This window comes from Triticum aestivum, chromosome 7B, assembly GCF_018294505.1.
Source record: "Triticum aestivum cultivar Chinese Spring chromosome 7B, IWGSC CS RefSeq v2.1, whole genome shotgun sequence".
Taxonomy (NCBI): Eukaryota; Viridiplantae; Streptophyta; class Magnoliopsida; order Poales; family Poaceae; genus Triticum; species Triticum aestivum.
The window spans coordinates 436,396,964-436,407,473 of NC_057813.1; the positions used below are offsets into that span (position 1 = coordinate 436,396,964).

Below are 10,510 nucleotides of genomic sequence, written 5' to 3' on the forward strand. Positions count from 1 at the left end.
TCTCTCTCTCTCTCTCTCTCTCTCTCTCTCTCTGAAGTGTCATATGTGCATTATCAGAAACTAGATCAATTTTCTACAAGCCACGCAATTGGCAGATGATCCTAACTATTGGCAAATACCCCATGGTTCTACTATTTATAAGGTTTCCGAGGCTCACAAGCTCCTTCTATACATTCGGAACCTATGCCAGTTACCAAATGGCTTTGAAAAACCTGTTGCCAGCTTAAGCACAAAATTTTCTTCTGGTTATTGATAAACAACAGGCTAAATACCAAGGCTATGTTGTAGAGATTTTTTTTCATACAAGACTGCACATGTCTGATGTGTCATTAACAAGTTTTGGAGACAAGTATGCTCCCCATTTATGAGCTTGACCCCTCCGCCCCTCGCGTCGTCCCCGCGGGCGACCCGAGGGGAAACCCTAGCCGCCGCCCCTCGCACTTCCCTCTGCCCCTCTCCCTCCTCGCCGCCGTCCGCAACGCCGCCGGGCGAAGCCTGGCCGGCTGGGCGGCGGTGGGGCTCCTTTCCCATCCATCTCGTTCTGGCTGGCGCGGGACAGTGGGGACGAGGGGAGCGCCGGGCTAACGTGGGGTTCGGCGGCGCGGCGGCGGGTCTCCCGGCTATGTCGTGTGGTGCCGTGGTGGCGGTCTGCGAGTTGCGAGGTGGTGGCTGCGTTGGTACTGCCCGGTGGTCGCGAGTGTCGCCGGATCCGGATCGGATCCATCTGGATCCTGGCTTCGGACTCCGTCGGCCGCCGCGGGGTGAGGTTGGTCGTCACTGGCAACGTCGGACTGCTGGTTTTGGCGTCTGGAGATCTACAACGGGGTCTTCTCGATCCTCCTTTCCGGTAGGTCGAGCACCATGGATCTTCCATCTTCGCAAGGTTTTGGATCGTGGCTTGTCGCCGGATCCGGAGCAGGCGGAGGATTGGTGGCATAGGATGGGGACCGGAGGAAACTTTGGTCGGCTAGGCCGGCCCGGCATCGGCGACGTCGCTCAACGCCGCTATCCTCTGTGGAGGCGAAACCGAGGTCTCTCCTATCCACCTCCGAACACATCCCGGACGAAAGTCCAAAATTCATTCTGGATTGGGCGGCGGCGGCGTCCTACACGTCGTATCCTCCATGGAGGCGCCGTCTTGGGAGGACCAGCTGTTCGGGGGAGAGATGATGTGGATGGTGGGCTCCGAGTACCTCCAGCAGTGGCGACGGTGCGGAGGTTGCCTGGTGGTGCGGCGTTGTATCTTCCGCGTCGATGACGATGATTCTGGCGGCATGGTGCGGCTACATATCGTTCATGGATGCGGCTGCATGGACGAGCGCAGGGCGGTGGAGCTGTCTGGTGCCATGGTGGCGTCGACGGCAGCGAGACCGGGCAAGGTGTATGCAGCAGTATAGCTCTGAAGATGGATTGGTGGCAGGTGGCTGTGACGGCCTCATACCTGGCGGGCGGCCGGGTTGAGGAGCATGCCGGACTGGTGGGTGCCCATACCCGGCAGGCGTCCAGGTTGGGACCTCAGGTCTTAGATGTTAGGTTTGGCTGCAAGGTCTGTTTGGTATTAGGCCCAGACCATCAGCGCCCCTTCATCAGTTAGATAGGAGTAGCGACAGAGGTTGCGAAGATGGTGGCTTTGGTCTTACTGTTGTACGACTTTGTAAGGTTTTGTGCTAATAATTAATAAAGTGGCCGTATGCATCGACCAGATGCAGAGGCCGGGGGTTTTCCTCCTTTTCGAAAAAAAAGAGATCACTTTTTCTTCCAATGCCCCTTTTCTCAAATATGCTGGCAATATGTGTGCCCCTCATGGCATCCTCCACTCTCAAGCATACAAGATGAAGTTGCTCAGCTCAAACAACTCCTCAAATTTCCTTTTGCCCTTGACTTATCTCATGGGCTATCTGTAGTGCAAGGAATGCTTCTATCTTTAAAGGCATTTCACCAAGCTTATATACCTGCAGGCAAATTTAAGGAGGAAATGAAGTGGATTATATATCGGGCCAAGAGGAATGACTACAATGGTACCACGGTCAATGCTTTCAGAAGATTTGTATTTAGTTGTATTTGTTGTTCTTTTTCTTGCTTCTTTAGGACCTGTATAGTTCTTTCTTTCTTTTGAACCTTTCTTTGTACTACTATTTATAGATGAAAATCAATAAAAATACGCAGCAGAGTTTTGCTGTTTCTCTGGGGAAAAAAAAGAACTATAAGCGTATTTTGTGACTACGTAAACTTGTGAAGGAGGCGTATCTATAGAGCACCACATTCCGAACAAATCACCCAGAACAGCCGCTTCCAGGTTTGAAACTCAAATGCAAATGCAAATCCCCCCCACCACGGCCACCGCCCCCCTTTCCGCCGCCGTCGCCGCCGGTGTCCCCTCCGGCTCCGGCAGTGCCCAGCGGCGTTAGCGACCATGGGGGTCAAGAACCTTTGGGACATTCTCGACTCCTGCAAGCAGAAGCTGCCGCTCAACCACCTCCAGTGAGTCCCAAAACCCTCGCTCGTTCGCGTGCGTGCGCCTTACTCCCTCGGCCGCCCCCGCTGATTCCTCCATGGTTGGCGGTCTCAGGAACAAGAAGGTGTGCGTAGATCTCTCCTGCTGGCTCGTGCAGTTCTGTACCGCCAACCGCTCGCCGGCCTTCGTCAGGGACAAGGTTTACCTCAAGAACCTCTTCCACCGCATCCGCGCCCTCCTCGCCCTCAACTGCAGCCTCATCTTTGTCACAGGTCAACCTCGGAATCTCCCTCGCCCTACCCTACCAGCAGATCGTCGGATCCCCACCCGGGTCTCTGAATACGTAGCATGTGGGAAACATATTTCGTCATAAAATTCAGTTCTTGGATGTTTTCTTGTTTATCTTCAGATGGGGCAATACCTTCAATCAAGCTGGCTACTTATAGACGTCGGCTAGGATGCAATTCTGAGGTCATTTCTTCTTTATCCACACTGGACACTTCTTGGAACATGATGCAGCCAATTCTATTTGTTTAAGCCCACTTGCTTGATTCACTTTAGGCTGATTGTGATGACACGAGTTCGCAACCATTGACCTCCCTTAAACGGAACAAGGGATCAGAATTCTCGCGCATGATTAAAGAGGCGAAGCATCTTGGCTTGGCCTTAGGCATCCCTTGCTTGGATGGGTAGATTTTCTCTGCTCCAATCAATCTATTTATGGATAATAAGACCTGAAATTATTGACAAATGCCCATAACTGCATGCCATTGTGTTCTTTAACAGTGTCGAGGAAGCAGAAGCACAGTGTGCATTGCTTGATTTAAGCTCATTGTGCGTAAGTACAATACTTCTCCTAACAACCTGAATGTCATGTCTGTTACTTATTTATTGTTATGTTATTTTCAGGATGGCTGTTTTACATCAGATTCAGATGCTTTTCTTTTTGGGGCAAGGACAGTTTACAGAGATGTTTTCATAGGTAAAGCTGAAGGCTAAGAATTGTTGGTTTGTGGATTTTTACTATAATTAGAATTTAGAAAGAAAACTTATATTGCACTGTCTGCCTTTTGTTGTTCTTGCAAAGTTGTCCTGTTCGTGTAGCTTAAATTCTTGTGATTTGCTCATGTTCGCTCTCAAATTAGGGGACGGTGGTTATGTCATTTGCTACGAAATGGAGGACATAGAGAAAAAGCTTGGTTTTGGCAGGAAATCACTGGTATGTTACATGTTCTATCCTGCCCGAGTTGATCTTATGGGATATGCTGCAACCAATAATTTGATTCTTTCGCGCAACGCCATATTGCAAAATACTCCCTCCGTTCCTAAATATAAGTCTTTTTAGAGATTTCAATATGGACTACATGCGGAGCAAAATGAGTGAATCTACACTCTAAAATACGTCTATATACATCCGTATGTAGTCCCAATTGAAATATCAAAAAAGACTTAATATTTAGAAACGGAGGGAGTAGAACACAAAATTTGATGAGTACCCCCCCCCCCCCCCCCCCCCCCCGCCCCCCCCCCCAAGCGCAAAACATCATTTGGTCCTAGAGAGATGCAACAAATTATGTTGGGAATAGTTCTATTTTGTTCAACTAACACAGTAGAAGTAGTACAATCACCAAAAGGATCTAGTGGATGTACCAAATAAAATTGTGACCTTTGATACTAGTAGAAAATTTTGCCTGTGAACTAGCATGCATCAGTTAGCTAGAGATCACTGGAAGTTGCACAAATAACGAAGCTGCCTTGTGCCATTGTTCACCAACAATACTATGATGCTACCTGCCTCCAAACTATTTAGAAGACTCAGTTTTGAGTATTATACTTCTGCTTCATCCTGAGTTTCAAAGTGCGCCCTAGTTTCTAGTCCGAGAATGTACATATTTGATCTATTTCTCGACCTGGTTCTAACTCTTCCAAACTTTCCAGATATCATTTGCGTTGCTTCTTGGTTGTGATTATTCTAATGGAGTTCATGGCTTTGGCCCGGTAAGTACCAGATGGATAGTTTCTATTTTTGGACTGCTGACTCTTAATACTCAGTAAGTTCGTTTAGTGTGATTGCATTGCACTTGCTCTTATACTTTACTATCTGAAACTCTATAGTCTGTAATGGTTCTTTTAAGTACTTCAGGAAGCAGCATGTCGTCTTGTCAAATCTGCGGGAGATGATTCCATCCTGGATCAGATTTTATCTGATGGAGTAAAAGCTACAAGAAAGTGTAAAGGGAAAAAGGCTGGCATTGGCAAAAACAAGGGTGGTGACATATGCACAAAAACAAGTACCTCTGGTAAACAAGTCCTTACTCTATTTCTGTGGCTATGCAGCTATATCAACCTCATTGTACGGCACATCATGCACTGTATTTTTCTTACAGAGGTTGGGATGAGCCAAGATTCTGGCAGTCAATTCCGTGAGGTAATAAATGCATTTCTGGAGCCAAAATGCCATTTGCCTGATTCAGAAAATGTGCGGAGGTAATTAATTAGTTGATCAGTGTACTACTGCCTTGTGTGGTTTTTTAGTTTCAGCTACATAAAACCGTGTCCTCTGCTTTATTTTTCTGTCCTTCTCTTGATTGATGACTACTGTTTTCTGTCTATAGGGTATGCTGCCAGCACCCATTCCGTCATTCAGAGTTCCAACAGATTTGTGAGAAATATTTTGAATGGACACCAGAGAAGACTGGTATTTGATATCTTAACCTGTTATGTCTGGATTGAGCGGCCATAGGAAGGCAGCATAACTATTTATTTATGCCCTTGAATATGTCTGCAGATGAATACATCCTTCCGAAGATAGCTGAGAGAGAACTTCGAAGGTTTTCAAATCTTCGCTCGACATCTTCAGCTCTAGGAATAAAACCATTGTTGAGTGAGGTAGTAGCTTTGCATGCTCAGCATGTTTCTGAAGTAAACATTCTTGTTTCTTGTTTTTGAGGATATTTTCTAGTTTTACTTATCAAGTCTAAGCGTCCAATTTGCAGATTCCAGTACCATGCCCTGTATTGGCAATTACGAAGCAACGAAAAGTTCATGGAAGTGAGTATTATGAGGTTTCATGGAGAAACATGCATGGACTCCAATCTTCAGTTGTTCCAGGGGATCTCATCAGAAGGTCATAATGATTTCTTTTCTCGTACTCTATCCTGCAATAGCCAAACACTAGTCCTATACTGTGGCTACTATAAGTACAGAAGTTCAACCGTAACAGCACAATATCTTAGTTTGCGATCATAGTATAAAAATGTGAACCTTCTGAAGTATCCTACTTGTGCAATTACAGTGCGTGCCCAGAAAAAATAACTGAGTTTTTGGAAAAGAAGGATGAAGAGAAGAAGCAAAAGAGGAAAGCTAGGCCAAAGAAATCAGCACAAGCTGCAGTAAAAGATGTTGATGCGCGGCTCCAAGAATTGATGCTTGGTATCGAGTCTGAATGCGCCACGTTTCCGCCTGCAAGCAATTGTCCTGAGACAGGAGATGTACACCGCGTGGCACCTAGCATGGATATAGTTGATCTGTCTTCTCCATCTCCGCCCCTCCGGGCTTGCAAGTCCCAAAAGTTCATCGGATCAACCACAGCTGCGATGAATGGGGTTGATTTGCTGAGCGGTATGATGGAGTCACAAAGTAGCACCCAGTCCAGCGATGCTCAGAACTCCGAGTCACAAAATAGCACCCAGTCCAGCGATGCTCAGAACTCTGAGTCACAAAATAGCACTCAGTCAAGTGATGCTCCGAGTTTTACCCTTGACGACGACGTGATTGATCTGTCCTCGCCCCTGCCTCCAGTTGCTGAACGACAACCTTGCCGCTTCCAAGACTTGCCACCTTATGACGGAGCTGAACGAAGAGCTCTGACAGATTTAAGCAATTTCCCTGAGAAAAGCAGCATGCTGGGCGTTTCAGATGACAGACACAAAGCTGGTGCAAGCGACGCCTGCGCACCAGTCGAAGCATCGCCGCCAGTCGTCCATGGTGCTCGGATGTTCAATGGCCGAAGTAATGTACCGATTGTTTCGTTGGCAGAATCAGAAGCTGGCGCCATTGATTTGTCTTCTCCTTCTCCGGTTGTCGACAGGAGAAGGAATGGTAACCATGGCAAGGATGCAATAGACATTAGTGAAGCTGACAGTAGTGTCGTGTGTCCTGATGATGATGAACATGAGAGGAAGGCGAGAGAGCTCAGATCGTTTCTCAAGAGCATTAGAGACGAACTGTAATAATATTTGAACACACGATCAATTTGGTGTATTTGATCGAATACATTTGTGTAAAGTTTGCTTTTTTACATGGAAGAAACTGTCCAAGCCCTGAGCAGCAGCAGGCCGTGCGCCACCATGCCGCAGAGGAAGCCCAGCGCGGCGCTGGAGCCGACGAGCGACACGGCAGTGCAGACGAGCATGACGAAGGCCTCCGCCTTGGACGACATGTCCCTGGCGGCGATGGCCAGCTCCACGCCGGCGAAGAGCAGCAGCACGCCGAGCAGCCCCACGGGGAAGCTGGCGAGCACGCGCAGCACCGAGCCGCCGAGGACCAGCCCCAGCGCCAGCTTCAGCCCGCCCAGCGCCGCCACGCACGCGCCGCTGCGGCCGCCGAACTTGTACTGCCCCGCCAGCCCGCCCGCGCCGTGGCAGCACGGCATGGCGCCGAACCAGCAGCCCACCAGGTTCATGGCGCCCATGGTCACCGACACCGACGTCGCCGACGCCTCCTTCTCCGGGAACAGGTCGCGCGTGAGCTTGCACACCGCCACCACCGAGTTGAGCACCGACAGTGGGATCTGCGGCACCGCGCCCTTGATGAACCCCTGCTTCCATGCCTCCCGCGATATGTGCACCACCCGCATCCTCGACGGCCCGGCGCGCAGCTCCCTCAGCGCCGCCGGATGCCGGATGATGGCGAACACCACGCCCAGCACGAACACGATCACCGCCGACGGGATCGCCGACGCCCAGCGCCGCCTCCAGCTACGCCAGCCTCCGTAAGAACGGCTGTTGTTTCCTTCTCCATCTTCTTCTTCTTGGGCTCCTTGGACGTGGTCTTGGCCGGCGCCGTTGACGAGGGCGATGAAGCATAGGGCGGCGATAGCGAGCACGAGGCCGTCGAGCCCGGCCCATGGGCGAGGCTTCCCCACCGCGGACTTGCCCTTGCCAAGGTCCTGCTCGTAGCGTATGTACTTGACGGCGGCCATGGCGAAGTTGAGGCCCTGCGCGAGCTGGATGCCGCGGACGACGGGGAGCGGGCAAAAGTGGGAGCGGGACGAGCCAGTAGACGAGCTTCATGAGGCGGGTGACGCCGAGGAGGAGGATGAAGGCGGCTGTGAGGATGCCGGCGGCCATGATCTCCGGGATGTCGAATGAAGGGTCGGAGAGGGCGGTGGCGGCGATGGCTTTCATGGGCTGGACCGGCATGGGTACGCCTTAGACGAGGTCTGTGACGGCGTTGTAGATGCCGGTGAAGATGAGGGTGGTGCCGAGGTCGAGGTGGCGGGAGAGCGCCAGCGAGAGCACGATGGGGATGTAGGTGCCCAGGTCAGCGCCGTTCAGCTCGGACCACGCCGACCGGAAGGACAGGTTGTCGCGCGCCCGTTCAAGCAGGGAGAGCGGTTGCTTGGTGCCTCCGTTGCCGGACAGCGCCTCCGGGTCGGAGAGCGCCGTGGTGGCCATGGCCGGTGCAGACGTCATCTTTTTCGAGTGGGGTGCTGAGGTTGTTAACTTAGGCGCCAAATGCGGTGCAGGATTTATAGGAGGGGGACTTTGTGCATCTTTCTTGCAAGTGTTCTTTTCAAACGGAGTCAAAAGACATTAATTACGTAGAAGAGATGCCCAGTTAATTAATAAAAACCGGGCAAAAAACGCCACAAACTGCCTAGCGGCACCCACACAACACCTCACATAGAGGGCCTCGGCAAGATCGCACATCGGCATCACTTCTTCCCAACAGGCGTCATCGCCCTCCTTATTCTCCGAGCAAGCGACTCCGACTTCGTCAAAGAGGAACATCGACCCAACCTTCACCGTAGAGGCTATGCGAAAACACAAGAAGGCATGTGCCGAACTCAGCTACTACCCATGTCGAGGACAGCGCAACTTCGACTCTGAAGGATAGTTCTGAAGAAGAACTATGCAAGGCTGCCAGTGTGAAAGACCACCGAACGGACCATCTGCTGCATGTCATCGTCGCCATAGGGGCCCGCCGCCGCAGCTATGACTTCACCACAACAAAATGAGCCGGGGTAATCCCACAAACACGTCGGAGAAGAGCCGACTGCCGCAACCATTGTCGCGTCTCCGATATCACACACTCCCATCACCATTACCACAGAAGACCCGACGTCAACACCGCCATCTTCCATTGGCCCCGCTTGCCTATTCCTAGCTCCAAAGACAAAGCCCTCGAGAGGGGGATATGATGCCAAAGCAGTGTCAGCATGCGATCACACGGATCTAGAGTTTCTTCAGAAACTACACATATTGGGCCTGAGAGTACCTCAACGATGCCCACAGGAAGGGAGATGGCGCTCAAAAGCGTCGCCATCGCTAGCTCCGAAAACTCCAGAGACAAGTTTTCGCCCGGATCAACCTCTCGAGCTCCGCATGACACGCATCAGCAAGTCCACCATTGAGCCATCATGGCCAAATCCATCCGAATATGACCACCTTCTCACTAAGGCACCAGACTGGCCACCCCGCCGCCACACTATGTGTCGCCGAAGCGCACACACACAGGTAGCCGCCCCACAGATCCTCACACTTGGCCAGGATGCTGCCAAGGAGCACACGCACCAGGACCATGCAACGCAGATACGCCCAACCCCGACCCCCTTCTTGATTATCCCACCAACGACCCTCCCTCCAACTCCTCGGCAGGCTGCTGCCCAACCATCCCTCTGTTGCAGCACGCCGACCCTCACGCCACAACAACCGGTTTGCGCCACCGTCCACCTTGTGGCGATCCGTCTGATCTGCTCATCGCGCGATGTCATCATTGTAATAAGATCGTTGTTGCAGAAGCATCTCCGGCTTGCGGCCCATGCCTGTCGCCATTGCAATAAGACCCATGTTGCAATTGCAACATGATCCTTCCCTAACCTCCGCGCCTTCCCTATCCCTGCAGATCAAGAGCGCTACTGGCTCGATCGACTGCTTCTCGGAGACTCACTGTGGGGCTCGTCATCTTCGACAACGATGGCTGTGACGCCCGGATAATAAAGGTACAGTAACCCCACCCTAATGTACCGTGTCATCATGTTTTATTAAGCCAATTTGCCACTTGATGAAATCGGAGTCAAATTCAAATTTCAAATAACAAGTCAAAATTTTATTTCTTCAAACTGTCAAATAAAAATGTTTGTTGGGTTGAAAATATTCACTAAGTAATTACCATGTAGGAACTATCATTTAATGGATTTTTAGATTTCCCCTGGAAACAATTAAAGTGAACAAGCATCACTTATTATGCCCGTTAAAATACGAACTTAATTTCAAACATTTCTAAATAACCCAAACTTTTTGGACAACACCTAAAATATCAGGAGGTAATTATGTGAGGAGTTTCAACTTTAACTAAAATCATTTAGTACCTAAACTAAATACAAAACAGTAGATAAATAAGGAAAACAATAAACAAAAGGAGGTGAGAAACATAATACCTAATCTACTGGGCACGTGGCCCATTAGGCAAAATGACCCAGCCCAGCCGAGCCTCTCCTTCCTCCTGTTCATGGGAGGGCGTGGCGCTCATCCACCGGCGCCATAGCCGGCGATGTGCACGCGTCGGCGATCCCTCGGTCGCGTGGATGGATAAGGCCACCCAAACCCCCCTGGAGAACCCTAGCCTCGCCACTTTTCCTCCCGCTCGCTGCCTCCTTCCTCGCGCACTACCGAGCCATCGACGCCATGGTTCTCATCGTCCGCATGCTCCCTGTCGTCCCCGTGGGCTGGGACCTTTCCAGCAGCGCCTTCGCTGTCCGTCGCGTCGACTACGTCACCGGATCGAGGTCGGGAGGCCACCACATCGACCGGATCGACGCCATCTTCTTCC

At 50.9% G+C, this 10,510-nt stretch overlaps 1 protein-coding gene and 1 pseudogene across 1 annotated transcript; one reads left to right on the plus strand and one right to left on the minus strand.

Moving 5' to 3' along the window:
- The first annotated feature begins 2,278 nt into the window (after window positions 1–2,278).
- LOC123160162 (single-strand DNA endonuclease 1) lies at window positions 2,279–6,778 on the plus strand. The gene is made up of 14 exons (XM_044577973.1): window positions 2,279–2,481; window positions 2,570–2,727; window positions 2,865–2,926; window positions 3,017–3,144; window positions 3,242–3,293; window positions 3,365–3,437; window positions 3,601–3,674; window positions 4,394–4,453; window positions 4,599–4,755; window positions 4,843–4,942; window positions 5,071–5,153; window positions 5,244–5,344; window positions 5,452–5,582; window positions 5,751–6,778. The coding sequence occupies exons 1-14, from the start codon at window positions 2,414–2,416 to the stop codon at window positions 6,685–6,687; spliced, it is 2,184 nt and encodes a 727-aa protein (XP_044433908.1). The 5' UTR covers window positions 2,279–2,413; the 3' UTR covers window positions 6,688–6,778.
- LOC123160163 (molybdate transporter 1-like) lies at window positions 6,683–8,210 on the minus strand (annotated as a pseudogene).
- Between the last annotated feature and the right edge of the window lie 2,300 nt (window positions 8,211–10,510).

Bases quoted from the DNA above. Each gene is read 5' to 3' on its own strand.
- LOC123160162 (XM_044577973.1), top strand. From the start codon at position 2,414: ATGGGGGTCAAGAACCTTTGGGACATTCTCGACTCCTGCAAGCAGAAG. The intron at 2,927-3,016 runs GTCATTTCTTCT...GATTCACTTTAG, and splicing joins GGCTAGGATGCAATTCTGAG to GCTGATTGTGATGACACGAG. The intron at 4,756-4,842 runs GTAAACAAGTCC...TTTTTCTTACAG, and splicing joins CACAAAAACAAGTACCTCTG to AGGTTGGGATGAGCCAAGAT.